This window comes from Astyanax mexicanus, chromosome 16, assembly GCF_023375975.1.
Source record: "Astyanax mexicanus isolate ESR-SI-001 chromosome 16, AstMex3_surface, whole genome shotgun sequence".
In the NCBI taxonomy this organism is placed as follows: Eukaryota; Metazoa; Chordata; class Actinopteri; order Characiformes; family Acestrorhamphidae; genus Astyanax; species Astyanax mexicanus.
In genome coordinates, this window is record NC_064423.1 from 36,960,751 (window position 1) to 36,979,031 (window position 18,281).

An 18,281-nucleotide genomic window follows, 5' to 3' on the forward strand; every position below is an offset into this window, starting at 1 on the left:
ACACACACACACACACACACACACACACACACACACACAAGCAGCCACACACACACACACACACACACAAGCAGGCACACACTAAATTAAATCCCCCAGTCCTAAGGCAGACAACTAACTGCTGGTGTGTGAGGCTCGCTCTGCGGCACGGCAAAAGCAATTCTCTGGAGATGGCGAAATTAAAGGGCAGAATCCAGCCTGTTTATGGCTCGCATGCCGGCCCGTTCTCCTCTCAATCAAATGTTTTATTAGCAATCATTCAGCACTCGCCGGACCTTAGCACTCCTGGAGGCTGGAGGGGAGAGGGAGGATAGAGGGAGGGAGAGAGAGAGAGAGGGAGGGAGAGAGCGTTGAGTTTTGGGGATGAGGGGCAATGAGGTGTATGGGGAGGGGAGAGAACTGGGGGAGGGTATATTAGTAGCACCGGGATGCTGCTCAGGTAGGTACCCACTGCGCCCCTATTACTGAGCCAGACCCAATTACCCTCACCTGGAGCTGGACTCTCCATTAACCCCCATAAGAGCTCCACTAACCAGACCTCTCTGAACAGCGGACCGCAGACCCACAGACCACAGTATACTGGAAAGGGAGAGATACGTGCCCAGAAAGAAAGACAGGCTGACAGACAGACTGGGAGACAGAAACTCTAGTTTCTACTAGGGCTGCACAATTTAAAAAAAAAATATTTACATAGCAAATGATCTTTATTCGACAACATATATCGCAATATTAAACAATGCAGGGCCCATGACGTCACCAGCCCCGCCCCCACCCGTGTGCTGTCTCGAGTCCGGAAAAATCAAAAGATGAGTCAGCGCCAAGCACTTAAAACCTGAGGAAAACCGCAAAACAACAGTAATCAGCCCTTTATTTAGGCATTTAAATGGCTTTTTAAAAGGTAAAAAAGAGAGTTTTTTTGGGATTAAAAGTGTGAATTCAGCTGTAACTGGAAATATCTGCGCTGCAAAACTGTGCTGGACTGAATTGCACAGCTTTTGACACATGCGTTTACAAGCACATGCCCAACCATGTGGATGGAGGCCATGCAGTTACCTCGTGTCTACCATCAATAAGTACAGTAGCTTGTCCAAACAGTGTCATCTGTTCATTTGAATTCAATTTTGCAGGTATGTCCAAACTTTTGACTGGTACTGTAAATCCAGTAAAATGAATAACAAGAAACGTATACACCGAAAAATTATACGATTAGCACATCCTCTCGTAATTTGAATATAAGGTTAAGTTTGTCGTACGTCACTAGACCCGATATAGTAATCAAGACAGAAGTGGCTTGGTAAATATTAGCGATGCACCAAATATTTAACAACCAAAATATTAACTACAGTTATGCAAATAAACGTAATTTGATGTAGGGCACCATGATTAGGAAACATAGCTAGTTAGCCAGTAGCTAATACTGGCTGGCTCGTTTGTCATTGTCATGGTTACATGTACACTAAGCAATACTACACATGTGCGTCATGTTTAATCGGGTGCATACAAATGGAGAGATTACTTACACTATCGGGGAATGTGTACATATAATTACCTCAATCAGTACCTAGAATCAGAATGCATTCATTTGGACTGGAGGAAAGCTTTGCATGTAAACACAGCCACTGTCATGTGACAAGTATGAACGTGAATGGGAGTCGGATTTTGGCAAAAAAAATGTACTTTTTCTTCTTCTATTGTTTAATGGATGACGATTGCCTGACACATGTTTCTGTACATAGTCTGAAATACTAAAAAAATTAAAAAACTGCAAATATTGCAAATGACGTTGATTCAGTAGGTCTGGACCAAGACCACGTTATTTGGTTGGACATAATTTTCACACTGACTAAATTGGTCTGACCGAATTGCTAAGTCTGAAGGTCCGGAGCAAACAAGGCAGGTGTGAAAATCCATTTTAGCACCTACAAAACCTACAACCCCTTCATATTCAACCCTAAGAGTTTTATTTTTTTTAATCATATTGAATTAAACATAATAATATTTGAACGATTGTCATTTTCTTGTCTTCACAAAAGCCTAACATCCCTGAGAATCACTCAAGTGTTTATACAGTAGTTCAGCTCTTATTATTCATAATAAACCTTGGTGATACAGAACATTCACACACAGCATAAAAACTACATCTGAGTAAACCCATCTGAAGGCGAGAGAGCAGCTTGTTTCCTAAAATGAGATTCCATGTCATACAAAGCGGTGTATAATCAGTTTGCTTAATTTTAACAACACTTTCCTTGATCAGTGTCACTTACTAAGAAATATTTCATTATTTTATTATTTTATTAAGTCTTTTATGTCACAAAACACACAGTGCACAAAGCGTCACTCATGTAATTGTGATTATTGTGTGCTTTTGATATTAAAAAAGGTTTTTAAACTTGTTTCCAGACGCAGTGTCCTCTTACACTGTTCTACTTCAAGGTTTGCGAGATGCTATTTGATGATGTTTGAAGTTCTGAAATTAGGGTTTTAACTTTGGGACACATTTCTGCAGATTTCTCAGAAGCTGCTTTGTTAATGCACGCTCTTTGTGGTGTACTCAGATTTGCTCTGAAGTTTAAAATAAAAACAATTCTTTGTTACTTCATTTGGTAAGCAAACTTCAAAACTTCATTATGGATTCAGTTCAGCATAAAGCTAAATCTAGCATAGTCTAGTGTAGCATATGAGTCTACACTCTTATACTAATAAAAGTGCTACAAACAGCTCTTTAAAGACTGCTATAGAAGAACCACTCAGTAAATAATTGTTTTTATGACAGAGATGTGTGCGTTTAAAGTACCTTTCAGGGTGAAGGTTTAAAGAACCAATGGAAAGTTTTTGTTCCCTGCACACATCTATATTATATGCATTGTTCTTATATCTAATAACTACATGTAACACATTAATTTGTAAGAGCTATAGTGTCCAATGCGTTATAATACAGTTTAAAACATGCTTGTGGACAGTCCTTTGTAACGTTCAACATCCCTTTATTATTTGTTTCTTCTGAAATCTTCTGGAGTAACTGCCTCTACTGTAATAGAAAGGCTTTTATTTTGAAACCCTAAAAATCTTAAGATTCAGAAGTTAATGGAAATAAGGAACTGTGGTAAACTAAGGTGTTTGTAATAGTGTTTCTTGCACGTGATCACTCAGGCTTGTGGACAGTGAAATGAATGGATGCCAGTGTTTAATGATAAGCTTGTGTCTATGTTACCTTCTGGCTCTCTCCTTTAATTTAAGATGTTATAGTCTTACATGCTGGAGTCGTTAGCCACAATCTAATAATCTGTTTATATTCTCTGTGCTACGTAAATCCATTTAGAACTTATTCCATCTCTTTTCTATTTTTCGAAATTAAAGGCAAACTATGCAACATTGTTCTGTTAATCAATGCATTTCATATGATTTTAGATGATTAAATGGGTCATTACAAAGCAAATTATGGTTTTCTTAGACGCCCTTGTGGTCTGTAGGGGAAAAAAAACACACTCTTGCAAGTTCTGGAGCACTCTGTCCATACCCATCTGCTCACAAGTGTTGGGCATCATGAGGGTCAGTCTTGCTTTAAGTCAAAAACTAGCATGCTTTAAAATCATGATGGCAATAGATGAGACATGTAGGTTCAGAGTAGTGAAAAAAAAAACAGTGAAAGCCCATGTCTAAGCAGAAAGAAACAGGACAAGAGCTCTTGACAAAGAAAGGAGTCACACACGTGTGAACCTCAGCAAGCTAAAGCTAACATTTCCAAATGGTTAGAGCTAAAAGGCTGATTGTAATCAACACTATAAGTACTTATCTCTTTCTGTGCATGTTTGTGCTTTCACTATGATAGTCAGTGTTTGCAAAGGTGTTTGTTTAACTGTTTTATGGACGTGGTCTGTTGCTAGATAGCTAAGTGGCTAGTGGTGAGGTTCATTTAGACAGTTAGTTAGTTAGCTAGATAGTATGCTGGCTAAAGATTGTTTTTTTTTTTGGTAACAGCCAATGCTAGAAAGCTGCCTTTCCATTACTTGCTAATTGACAAACTTGTTTCATAAGTGAAGTTCAGTCCTCTGTAGACATGATTATAGACGATTATATGTCGCGTTACCTGAGGGACTTCTCACTGTTCTGTTATTTTGTCTTATTAGTGCAAAAATGCTGTACAAATAGCATAGCGAAGTTCTATTTCAGTGAAGTTAAAATCTCGGCTCACTTATATGGTCAAGACTGCTATGAAGGATATAAGGGGGGGAAAAAGAATACAACCCTCTCCTGTCTACCTATGAACAGTCCGTGCTTAGAGGAGCTCAGAAAATAGTGGCTGATCCATCTCATGTGCTTTACCATCAAAATACCAACTCCTTCCCTCAAGTAGAAGGTACAGGATGCCTAGATGCTAGCTCAATAGACACAGGAAAGCTCTTAAACAATAAGGCATAGGGTTTGTGCAATACAGCTCATGGTTGTGTTTAAGAGAATGTGCAATAAGGCAGGGTTTTTGCTCCATTTTAAAAGTTAAATTTAATGCTTTTTAAGACCTTTTTAAGACCCCAATAAATATAATTTAAGGCCCAAAAATGTAGGTATAACTTCTTGAGTAGAAAATAATTTATTGTATTGAAAATTAAATCTTAAAATTTCCCGTTTTTTATCTTTTTTTTTTTTTCAATTATGTTCCATTGTAATTGAGAACATGTTAGCTAGCTCTCTGCTAACCCTAGTTTTCTCCCTGGTAATGTAGCTAACTTGCCGCTAACATTAGTATGTTAGCTAGCTAGCCGCTAATGTTAACTCCGCTGACCTTAGTTCTCTCCCTGTTAACGTTAACTACCTTGCCCCTAATGTTAGCAAGCTCTATGCTAACCTTAGTTCTCTCCCAAGTAATGTTAGCTAGCTTGTCGCTAATGTTAGCTATATCTGCGCTAATCTTAGTTCTCTCCCCAGTAACATTAGCTAGCTCGCCGCTAATTTTAGCTAGCTCTCCATTAACCTTAGTTCTCTCCCTGGTAACTCACCGCTAATGTTAGTATGTGCTTTCTCACCATCTAAAAATTTAACACTTACAGCAAATTTACAGTAAATTTAAGACAATAATTATCAACATTTTAATTTAAGACATTTTAAGGACCCGTGGGAACCTTGTAAGGTCTAGGGTGGTGTAATACAGTCTGTGTTGGGTTAGAGTGGGTTAGGTGTGTAAAATAAGCAAGGTTTATGCAATATTTCTAATATGTAAAATAGATGTTGTATAGAGTGTTGTGTGTAAATGCATGTTTTTTCCTTGCAGGATGTCCCCTTTAGGGACAATAACGTGTATATTATCTTAAATAAATTGTATATGCAATTGCTGTGAGGATTAGCATTTATCGACTAGAGTATTACTAAGGACAGGAAGTTAATCTAGATAATCACCATCCAACATCACTCCTCACCTCACCCCAAACATATTGGATGGCCAATGTTGGAGAGCTTTCCACTCATTTATCCCATGCTAGGCATTAGGTATGCATGGTGTCAATATGTTCATTACCACTACAGGGACAGGACAAGCTATATTTCATATATTGGTGCAACTTAAACTAGCATAATGCATTCATTATAAAGGGATATTCACAAGTATTGGATATATATAGACATATATTCAACAGATGCCAATGACCATCCAACTTTTGAAAGGTATCAGCACCTACCTGTTGACTGGCAGCACTGTGATTGGCCTTCAGCTCGGTAAGTTCTTCCTCTAGCTGGTGTATGCGTTCATCTGCCTACACACACACACACACACAGAGAAAGAGACAGACATGATAGGATGATTCAAACTGTGAATGTTGATCATCAAACAAAAACATTTCCAAGGTGAGAGAATCTGCAGAACAAAGATGGAGGTTCAGAACAAATAAAGCCTAGAGAAAATGGCTGCTGTGTTTGCTTATAATGAGAAGTGTAGATGGGGGAATAGAAACGATGTGTGTGTGTGTGTGTGTGTGTGCATCCCTGCTCTGCAGTCTTCTCATGTCTGCTGTCAGTAATCTGCTCCTGAGCCAGCACTGCTGGGATTAAGAGCAGACAGGAGATAGAGGATATATGCGTCATTAAAGAACAGAGCACTACAGCACACAGCCGCCACAAAGTCAACAAAGGTGACATCAACCAAACGCCAAGGTATAGTGTGTATCAGGATTCAGATTAGACACTATTTACTGTTTTTGACCAATATACATAAACAAAATAATAGGGCTTATTATTTTTTTAACGCAAATTAATTATGCCACCAAGTTTAACTCCAGTAATCTGCCCCACCTGTGAAACTTGTCTCGGTCCAGTTTCACATGAACTCTGGAGCGGTTTGCTTGTAGTGAGAATGTGATCTGGTGTCAATAGCTGTAGCTTCTTTTTGGGGCACCGAGTGGTCCAGCGGTCTAAAGCGCTGTCACTATGTGCGGGAGTTCGCAGGTTCAAACCCCCGCTCATGCAGCTTTGCCATCAAGCTGCCGGCGCTCAGCCAGGTGGGTAGATGGCGCGCTCTCCCCACATCACTCCTAGGGTGATGTCTGCAGCACAGGGCATCTGTGAGCTGATGTACCGGAACTGAGCCACTGCGCTTTCCTCCGAGCGCGCTGTGATGCTGCTCGGCAATACTGCATCAGCAGCAGCTCGAAAAGAAGCGGTGTCTGACTTCACATGTATAAGAGGAAGCATGTTTTAGTTTTCACCCTCCTGGTGTGTTGGGGCATCACTAGTGATAGGGGGAGTTCTAATGAATGGGTTAGGTAATTGGCTGTGTAAATTGGGGAAAAAAAAAGGAAAAATTAGAAATAAAATTAAAAAGTATACTTCTATTTAATTGAGCTAAACTGTTGATAAGGTGCAGTTTAATCACATATTTTAGCCAAATAATATACTGCTATAAACAAACATCCTTTCTGCTGCTCCATGCTGTTTACACACTAAGAGCGCAGTAAGGTTTTGCGTTCACTGCTAACATCTGTGCTGCACATCTCATTAAAACACAGTGTATAAAAGTTCCTACTGCACATTTTCAGCGTTCTGTGTTAAAGCAGCCTCACACTGCACATATATTTGCATTGAAACACTTGAAAACTTGCTCCCGCACCAGACAGCTCTGACCAATCAGAGAAGACAACGTGCTTGCGTGATTTATTGGTGCATATTTTGGTACATTTAGATTTATGCCTGTGAGAAACCAAACCAAACAGAAAACAAAATAAACGAACTCATCAACTGATCCTGACCATACAAACTTTCACAACCACAGGTGTGAAAACGCTCTTTTATTAAATTATAATCCAGAAATCCTAACAACCAAGCTGAGATGTTTATAATAAAGTAAAAAAATCCAATTTTCATCACACATTCTTTATTCAAGCCCCTCCGCGTTGGCTTTATCTCCCCTCAAACAGACCACTATATACTAGTACTTTAATCAACACCACTAATATAAATACAAATGCGTTTTACGTTTCTTACATATTTTTTTTATTTATATATAAGATTTTGCCGGAAAATCTTACAGCACTTCATGCTTCCTTCTGCTGACTTTTATGGAGATGTGGATTTCATTTTCCAGCAGGACTTTCCACACTGCCCACACTGCCAAAAAAAAACAATTGGTCTTAGTTATAAAATGTTCTAATTTTCTGAGACACTGATATTTGGTTTTTCATTGGCTGGAAAAAATAATCATAATCTATATAAGATTATTTGCCATCTTTCAGCAAGTCTGGTTGATGTTAGTGTATAATGTCCAATGTGATATAATGTGTTGTTAGTTAGCCTGATAACATTAGTATAGTTGGAAACGCTTGGCTCTCTTGTTACATTTATTTTCTAGTCTGGTTATTTTAGGCAATAGAGAGAGAGAGAGAGACAGAGCGAGTGAGAGACAGAGCAAGCATTAGGAGGCTTTAGCACAGCGATGCTGTGTTGATCATTCGGAGGAAAGTGATATGTGGATGAAAGTAGCGGATGGCTCAATAGGTAGCTTGCTAGATTAGCGTCATTGCTAACTGGCCGGAGTGAAAAGCCTCACACAGACAAATTTACACAAACATTATGGAGTAATGTGAGATCAAACCATTTGCAGACTTTAGAACACAGAATCGTACAATATACAGTGTACTAGGACAAAATGCGTACCCATTATGCAAAATATGGTACATGTTGACAAGTCTGTATTTGTGCTTTGTCATTTAGTCAATTTTGCATGTAGGCTCATTTTTCATTTTCCATTATTCAGTCAAATCTGGGCAGGGAAACATGAATATTGAGGAAAACAAAATTAAACTAAGTGTTTAGAAATTTTACAAAACAAGGTCTAAAGGTGACTGTCAGGAAAATTAACTGCTACCTGTGAACAATAGTACAACTAACGTCTGCCAGACGTTTTGGTCAGCTCTAGCTTTAATGTTTGAGAAGCTTTGCAAAAGAAATGGCATCAAATCAAGTTACCCAGATGCAGAGATGATGGATGCACTTGAGCTGTCATTCATCACTCCGGATCTGGAGGAGAGCCCGGAAAGAAAATAATAAACAATGGGTTTGTAGGGTGCAAGATATATGGGTAGCCAATATATTATAGGTTTATTTAATTATTTGTATCAGTTACCAGAATTACAGTTGATAGTTTTGTGGCAATTTCTTTTTCTCTGATGTCTGTGAAGAAACTACCTGCATATATAATGTACATATACATATAATGTACATCAGGAATGTGCTTAGAAGTGTGTATAAATATAAATATAAAGCAGAGAATATTTTTAAAGCAGAGTTTCAGGATGGAGCTCTGCCTAACCCAGGGGTCAGAGGCCTATAATATGTGAAAAACATGTGGTTCCTTTCCAAACTTTTATGAAGCCCCTGCCAGAAATGGACATAAAACAATATCTTGGAAAGAACGCTTTTCACACGGTGTGAAAAGATATACTGCAAAGTTTCTGAGGCCAGTTCTAAGGGCTTTGGCAGGGTCTTTTTCTAACTCTCCTCAAAATACAATAACACAAAGCTGAAAATCCAGCTTTTTGGAGCTGTCATTCTCAATAAGATCAGTGGTGCTTCAATTCCCAGCATATTATACAGATATAATATACTGCACAGTTTATTATTTTCCTTATATATGAGGAATATTAGTAGAATACTGAGTTGAAAAAATGACCAGTGGCTAGATCATATGCTGTGGCTGTTTGTATATGATTATAGTATATAACATACAGACAGACAGATCTATATTTTTCCTATCTAAAAGATCTTTTACAAAAACAACAGATTACACATTTCGCCACTTAACAGCAGCATTTTCCCCATTTTAAAGACAATGTTCTGGACATTTAAACTATGTAAACTCTACGTTCAGCTGTTTCTATTGTTTGATTGATGGAGAAAGCTTAAAAGAAAGCCACACCCACAGCAAGCACAGATGGAAGGTAATGCCAGAAACATTACATCATTGACTAATCTACTATTCAGAAAAAAATAGTCAGATTAGTTGACTACCAGAATAATCATTAGTTGCAGCTCTGTGGATCAGACACAGCAGTGCTGCTACAGTTTTTTTTAACACCTCAGTCTCACCCTAAGTAGGCCTGTATGCTGTAAAGATGGGCCTCCGTTAGCATCATCAAGCCTTAGCGGGCAATAACCCCGTCTCCAGTTCACTGGTTATCCTTCCTTGGAGAACTCTGATAATAAGTACTGACCACTGCATTCTGGTAACCTCAAAGGACACGCCAGAATGTTTTGGAGATGTTCTGACCTAGTCATTTAGGACATTACAGTTTGGTTCTTGTCAAAATGACTCTGAGGCTTGTCAGAACAGCATCTCTATTACTGTTACTCTTGTATGTTAAGAACAATTTCAGCTCTCCAGATGTCAATAATGAGGTCTTATGTGACACGGAGCAAGTTTGTGGAGATAATCTGGCCCTAAAAGTATTTTTTTTTTAATTCCTTGTCTAATTTTAATGCAGACAAAGCTTAAAGGGGCACTAAAACCCCTGATTTTACTGACTCCACTCCCATCTCAAATTTAAAAAAGGCTAAAACAAATGTGCAGATTAGATTGTGAGGGGCACTGGGTGATGTATGGGTTTAGGGGCAGGGCAGAAGGAAGAGCTGATTGGGCTAAGCAGTGTGCCTATGATAGCAATGAGACCCAGATGGTTGGATGTCACCAGGAGGGCAGTATTTTTGATTGACTGATCTGCATACTAGAGTGTCATCCTCGCCTATAGCATAGTTCAACATGTGAGGGCGCTGCAGGAAATGAATGCAATAAAAGCTTTTTTTAAAGGTTTGAAAATGTTTCTAAAACGTTTAATTCAGAGGAACACATTAAATCGATTAATAAAAAAATTTGGTTTAGGGTTTAGCGCCTGTTAAAGAATGATCCCAGTTCCTACCTTCTTCTGGACGTCCTGTGTCCTGTCCCGGCACTTAGTGAGCTGAGTCTGGGTTTTAGACAGTTCTGATTCCAGTGTCCTGCACCTCCTCTGAGCCTCCTGCACCTCCTCGCTGCTCTTCTGCAGTGCTGTCGTTCGCATGGAGCACAGCTCCGCACTGAGCCTCTCCACCTGCAGGGCAGCGACACACACTAAACTTCTGAGGGTGGCAACACAGGACAGGGCACAGGCACATCTAACACTGACCCCTGATGGAGGTGATTCTTGGCAATCAGCTTGGTGCAGCCCTCATTTCCCAGCTATAATCAGAGCTCTTACAGACAGTCCTGGCCTCCTCCAAACAGCCCCTCAGCCATGACTGTTTAACTCCATCAGATCACACAGCTCCCACGAGAATCACACTTTAAAAAGGTACTATATTCGCTACATGTCTAAATATTTATAGATGTATTCCGCTTCTTTAAGTTGCTCACCATTTAGACCTTTAATGATAAATATATATTTAAACAATATATGAACATGAACTTGAATGAGCCAAAGATTTAAACATAGATTTTATTTTATATGTCTTAATTATGTAGGATATTCAAACTTCATTCGGTCCAACTTTAAAATAAGGCTCACTTGTAATGACTTTACAAAGGGCTATAAAGAATTTTATTAATGGCAATTAACTAGGTTGTAAAACCTTTAATAAGCAACACTTAACCATAAGTTAAAAAAAAAAAAGTACCACGTGGAAGCAAACACTGAGCTGCTTTTATGTCAGATATGCTTCACGTTGGCAATGAAATATGACATATTGCTGGAATATATGCATTTATTAGAAGACTTATCCACAAACATTTGGAAATAGGTGTAATATTTAGCGGCTGCAGGTAATGTCACTAACGCTATAACACAGGTAGTGACTGATAAACCAAGACACACTACCGATATAAGTAACAATATTGTCTGTACTGCAATAGTGACTAATAATCTGTGAATGCCTACTAGGGATGCAACGGTTCTCTGTATTTTATCAAACCGTACGGTTCGATACACCTGTAAGAACCGCGATATTTCGGTGCGCGCACTAACAGAGCGAACAAACGCTCTTAGTAATGCACAGCCCCGCAGTAAAGCAGCACTGTTTAGATAATAAAAAGTTTGAGTTTAGTCAGCTGTCTCTGTCTGGTTCTGGCTCGCTGGTGATAAAACTTCTCTAAGTGTGTCTCTCCACAACCATGGAACAACCAATCAGATTTTTTTCTGAATTTCCCAGGAGCGAATCAGTGCTCTGATATCAGACGCTTAAGATTTGAGGGATAATTAAACAAATCTTTCTCAGCTGCGTGATCATGTCCAGTGAACGCAAAACGGAGAAAAGTACATTTGAAGAGGCGCCTCAGCTTATAAATCCCATGTTTGGGATCATTTTGTCTTCAGCGTTGAGTTTGATGAACAAGGTAAAAGCACAGTCAGCAGATAAAGCACAGTGTGATATCAGTTTGGTATGTTCTTAAAGTATGTGACTGGCTGACAATATTTGTTGGTTGAGTTAACTGAATAATATTCATGTTTACATTTCATATTACTGAACTTTATTTAAATATGCCTGTTTTTGATGAATAGTAAGAATAAGTGTTCCTTTTTAATAATAAATGTTGTGATTTTAATTCATCTGTGCCTTTTTTATATTTAATTTTGGCTCTGCAAGTGTGATTATGAGCACCTGGTTGATTTAAAACAAAGAGTTAAAAGCACAGTGCATGTTGGAGCAAAATAATATTGATATATCGAAACCGAACCGAAACCGTGGCCCAAGAACCGCCATACGAACCGAACCGTGGCCACACTGTACCGTTGAATCCCTAATGCCTACACTGAGCTGCTTCTGTCTATCTGGGAAATGTAATAGGAATTTGTATGATGGGTCCTACCTCAGCTGCCTGAAGACGTTTGAATCCCAGGAGAGCTTCATTCTCACCTTCCACCTGGACCAGCCGCCCTTTCGCTTCATCCAGCTATGAGATAAAAAAGAGGCAAAACATCACACAAACACAATTCACTCCACAGAACTGTCACTCAGCAGCTACTGTAGTAGAGTGAGCTCAAACACTCAACACTTTAACTTTCCAACTATTATAACACTGGCGTTGTTCATCCTCTCATAGTCTGATTTCTGACTCTAAGAACAGAATAATTACACATGCTAATGTGTTCAGAGTCTGTCTGGTACAGTTTATGCTGGCTTGTGAATAACAATAAGGGCCCAGATGAACTAGCACCAACCAAGGTCAACTGATGATTGCTCTCCATCAGCTCATCTCCACCTCTCATCTACTGTGAAAATGTACACCAATACTGTGCAGGGGCTGTAAAGGGCACATATGGAAGCCCTGGGGAAATCAACTCTGTGTTTTCTTTCTAATTAGGTTAATCTGGATCTTATGGGCACTCAATATACATGTATATTACAATAAACACAAATAGCATGCATACAAAAACAGCTCCAAATATCTCCTTGTGGAGTCTTATTTTCTAGTGCACCTCAAAAAATTTAAGTATCATGGAAAAGTTCATTTATGTTAGTAATTCAAATCAAAATGTGAAATGTCGCCTGACATCTTTGGTGGATATGCGGATTTCATTTTCCAGCAGGACTGGACACACTGCCCACACTGCCAAAAGTACCAAATGGTCTTATATAATTTTATGAGACACTGCTATTTGGGTTTTTATTGGGTATAAGCCATAATAATCAACAACAAAAAGGAATGAATGCTTAAAATAGATCACTCTCTGTGTGCAATAAGTCTATATAATATATATGAGTTCTGCATTTTTAACGGAATTACTGAAATAAAGCAACTTTTCAATGATATTCAAAATTTTCGAGATGCACTAGTATCTCATCATATCAACACCTTCTTTATCTGAGCTTGATGATGGTAAATCAGGTGAGCTGCTGATGTAATGGAACATATCCATGTCTGGCTGGGGTGTCCAGGAGAAACCTGGAACTAATGTGATCTGTGTTTTTTTTTTTTTTTATCCTTATTTTTGAGATAACTGAGATAGGTGCCTAAAATCAGCATCACATTAACACACAATTCATCTGGAAACCTAAATATGTACTTTTTAAACACATTAATCACAAATTGTACCAATTTTGGTCCCTGCCATAACCCAAAACCTGGTGACGTATTAGCAAATTAATTTATGTGTAAAGTACCAGTCAAACGTTTGGACAAAGCATTATTTTCTACACTGTAGATTTAGAGTAAAGCGTCACGGGGGTGGAGTAATGAGACCAGACCACAGTCCTATTCAGCAAACTTTGTTTAGAACAGCAGAAAGTGTGAATATCTGCCAAACGAGTGGGCCTCACATAAAATGGCACCCTTCATCACAGCATTAGGAGAACTGAAAAGTACCCTAAACAACTGTGCTCATTGCTGGATTCTGGAGCACTGTTATAAAGATTTGATGGCATTCAGTCAGACCTCAATAAGGTCAGGATGTTCTATGTTTACCCCCTTTACCAATTCATTATTAAATCCCCAACTAATCACATTCAGATATATTGGATGGAGCTCCATCATTCCAAAGAAAACACAGTTGAACTAATCCACAGCTCAATACTGGGGGACGCTTCATATCCCCTAGCCCATTTATTCTACTGAAAACACTTCTCCACAGGGACAAGACAAGCTGTGCGCATCTTTGTCACTAACTGGTACCAGCTAAATGCATTCTTTAGTAAGGGTGTCCACAAGCGTTTGAACTTACACTACCAGTTAAAAGTTTAGTTTAGTATTCCAGTATTCCAGTAGCAGTGCTGTATGACCCAGAGAAGCTATTTTATTTAATCATTTTATGAATGACTATTACTACACTTCACTTGTCAGACCTCATAAATCTCCCTTTCACTGCTGAAACTGAGACTCAGTCCTTAATCATGATAATTTGAGCTAAAGACTAAAGCTGTTTCCATGTGGGTCAGCCAGATGTCTTCCTGTAGCAGTTTTCTCCAGTTTTCAAGAGTCTTTTGAAGGTGTAGGAAACAGTACTCGCCACTCTTTTACTTCATCTGTAATTTTATCTAAAGAAAAGTCTTCTACTTTTAATAGTTACAGAGTTCTCCTGTGGTTCTGTGTCTTATTCTAGTTAGTATGATGAAAGTGTGAATGGGCTATGTGTAAATGTGTAAATTCTGCAGTAGAGTCAAGTAACCCAATTTGTTCCAACACTGCTTTACTACAGACTTGATAAATGGTATTTTTTTGCATCTAATTTCAAAGCTCAGTTTATTTCAATTGCTACAGACCAGATGCAAGCTTTAGTTTAATTTAGCTCAGCTTTGGCAGTTTACTGCTAACTTTTGTGCCATACTAATTTACTGGATTTTGAACTATTTCAGGATACTTATTGAACCTGAAGAGCTTAAACGGCAAAAAAAAAGGAGGGAAAATAGTGAGAAAGAAGGGAAATAGGGGAAACTACTGGGGTGTTCTAAAAGTTCTGACCAGTAGTGTATAGTGTATAAGGCTTAGACATTTCTCTACAGGGGAGAAAAGGTTGAGTCCAGTGAGTGGCTCACACCTCACGGCTATAATGAGGACTGGACAGACTGTGGCTGGCCTGAATTACTCATCACTGTCTCTCTCTCTCTCTCTCTCTCTCTCTCTCTTTCTTTCTCTCACTCTCTTATTCTCTCTCCCTCGCTCTCAAGTCTGCCGTGACGCCTAGCGACAGGTGACACAGCCTCTACTGATCGACAGCGCTGGCCCGGCCTCTGATTGGTCAGCGCTTTTTCTTCAGAAAGGGAGGGTTTGTGGTTTACAAGAGGATGTGCAGCAAATCTCAGCAATAAAGCCTCAGGCTGGCTCTGTCGCCCGTTTGTTTATGTATCCTCTTGTTTTTTTATTCATGCATGTTCGTTTTTTATATATATACCTGTCAAATAGCTGGCTTTGTCTGAGCCTGCGAATCATTTTGTATGCCAGTATGCAGTAACTCGCAAGAGGTCCGATAACAATGCAATGGACATGCCGCTTGTTTATTGTAGCCAGTGAGTGTCTGACTGCAGAACGGCTCCAGTAAAACACAGTAAACAGAGACTTCCTGCCTGGACTCCTTCTTTACACAAGCCAGGATAACTGGAGGTCTGTATCTGCAGGTCTAGTGTGTGTAAGAGTAAAGTAAGAGTGTAGAGATGGGACTGATCTGATTGTGTATCAGTATTGGGTTCGATATTAATAGGGATTTTGGTCCCTATGGTAACAAAAAATCATCTGAATCAGGTTTTGAATAATTATCAGGCCAATTTGTGCTCTGGGCAGCCTTCATCTAATTTTGCAGTAGTATCATGTTAGATATTGACAATCCACTTTTCAATCAAGATTCTTATCCACAACTTGCTCTGGACATTTAACTACGAATGAACCATTCTAGAACTATTTTAGGATTGTATAGCCGTTATACAAGTTATAATATAATCAGACAATTTTGGCATTATTCACTATCATTATTTCCGGGCTATTAGCGGCTACTTTTTTCCACATGCTTCAAACACTGTGGCTTATTAAACGGTGCAGCTAATATACGTTGTTTTTTGTGTACATGCTAACGAGCTTCCTGCTGCCAAAACACACCAGTTCAATCGAAACATTGGAAATCTAAGCTTTACTCATCCAACCTGTTTTCAATAAAACAAGCGTGTAGATTAATCCAGGACTCGTCAGGACTACAAAGTATTTGCAGCTATTCGACATTAAATAATTTTCAAAATTGGGCACATGTCTGCCAGTGGATCCTGTTAATGTGTAACAGCTGTCTGTGTAAATATATCATGTTATATATTGTGGACAACTGTGACTTATAATCAGGTGCTGCCTGTACTTTTTTCTTTTTAAAATTAGTGGGTGGGGTTTACACTTAGGTGCGTTCAACAGCCTGGAAATGACAGTAATCTGATATCAGACACAAAGGTCAATCCAGATTCCAGTCCACAGCTTGCTCTGGACCATTAACAATCCTAAACATTAGGATTGGATATTGGATCCTCACATGAATAAAATTGCCTGAATCAGGTATCAGATAATCAGGCCAATCTTTGAGACCGATCATCAATTCCCTCAACCCAGTGCTAGCACTGTGGGGAATTACACCTGATTCTATGTCAGGTACAATATTAACATCATTCACACTCATTGAATAGATACCGGATGGAAAGGCCAATCCCTTTTTACAAATCCAGAATCTAGTCCACAGTTTTTAATATAATTAGGTTTACCCATTGTACTGATTTCAATCCCCACAGTGTGGGCATTGAAATCAGTGTGCAAGACCATTTTCTAGGGATAATATCGGTCCCAATATTAAAGTTATTTGAACCAAGTTTCGGATAGTTAAAATTATCAATGGGACTGATCAATTTACTGAACCCAGCTACATCCATCTAAATTAGATTTTATATCAGTATTGGATTCTGGACTGACAGGGCCAATCCACTTACCGATCCAAAAATCCAGTCCACAACTTGAGCTGGACCATTAGCAAGGGATGCACCGACCCAATATTAGACCTGCCCTGAAGGAACACATGAAGTTTGGTGGCTGTTGGACAAATTAAACTCTAGGCCTTGGTTGTGGGCGAAAATAAATGGGAGTGGATAGGAGCAATGAGGGATCAAAAATAATAAAAAGGTCAGTGTGGGTCAGTATTGGCTGTGGATTAGAACCTGTGGACCTGCACTGAACAAGAACATGCAGAACCTGCTGGAAAATGAAATCTGCATCTCCATAAAAGTGGTAGCTTCCAGAAAAAGGGAAGAATTTAATAGTGGATTTAGTAAAGGGGCAAAAAAGAATTGGAGTAAAAAGAAATAAAAAACAAAAAGTCAAAACGACGGCCTTAAACACTCCAATCCAAAACAGAGTGTACAACAGATAGGCATACTATTTTATATTATTATATTATTATTAATATTAATATAAAATGAGATCTTGTATCTGAACGTGTATCGTTATCAGCAGTTACGTAATGTGTAGTGAAACAGGAGGACTGCAGACAGAAGCCCAGGCAGCTGTGGAGCACCTGTTCCTCATATTGTGGATTACAGACTGTGTTATTGTACTGGCGTCACTGAAGTAGAACAGTGTTAGTGCTGAACAGCCCAGTATAAAGTCTATGGGTCGGGTTCTGTACAGAACCGCCTGATCAGGTGTCCCATTATCTTTACACTGAGAGCAGCAGTTCATCTTCTAACTGCTCCAGAATCTCTGTGGCTGAAGTTACAGGAGCTGCTAACAGACTGAGAACATGTCTGTAAAGAGCTCTGACCTCAGCTGGAGTTCTCCACAGCTCCTCACAGCACTTTACGTAAAAAAGCTTGTAGCAGCAATACATGCATTAGATCCGGATGGACATTCTACCAATACAAATGTAATTATTATATTTAGTTAGTTTATTATTTCTAGCTTTATTATATATTTTTTTTACTTTTCTCTTTATGTGGCACACTTGGCGCTGAGCAAAGAAAGAATTTAATTGCACAAGGAAACCTTTTTCCTTGTACAAACCATTAGTTTCTGTGCAGACGGCAAGAAACTTGTTTACCGTAGACACTGCACTGCGTTGGACTTGATATAACACCAGCAGATGACATGTCTCTCCAAACCATCACTGATTGTAGAAACTTCACACTAGACCTCAAGCAGTTTGGACTGTGTTTCTCTCCACTCTTCTTCCAGACTCTGCTCCCTTGATTTACAAATGAAATGTAAAATTCACTGATGATCAGTGATGGTTTGGAGAGACATGCCATCTGCTGGTGTTGGTCCACTGTGTTTTATTAAGTCAGTGCAGTTTTGTTTTCCCAGAAAATCTTACAGCACT

At 39.0% G+C, this 18,281-nt stretch overlaps 1 protein-coding gene across 8 annotated transcripts in view; it reads right to left on the bottom strand.

Annotated features, from left to right (window-relative positions):
• LOC103032915 (plectin) overlaps positions 1-18,281 on the bottom strand; it is a 283,581-nt gene that overhangs the window by 120,270 nt on the left and 145,030 nt on the right. For all 8 annotated transcript variants that reach the window (XM_049465597.1, XM_049465593.1, XM_049465595.1 and 5 more), the window contains 3 exons: positions 12,320-12,403; positions 10,398-10,568; positions 5,673-5,747 (listed from right to left, as the gene is read on the bottom strand). In XM_049465597.1, the coding sequence (XP_049321554.1) occupies positions 5,673-5,747; positions 10,398-10,568; positions 12,320-12,403 (330 nt within the window). The remainder of the gene's footprint in view (positions 1-5,672; positions 5,748-10,397; positions 10,569-12,319; positions 12,404-18,281) is intronic.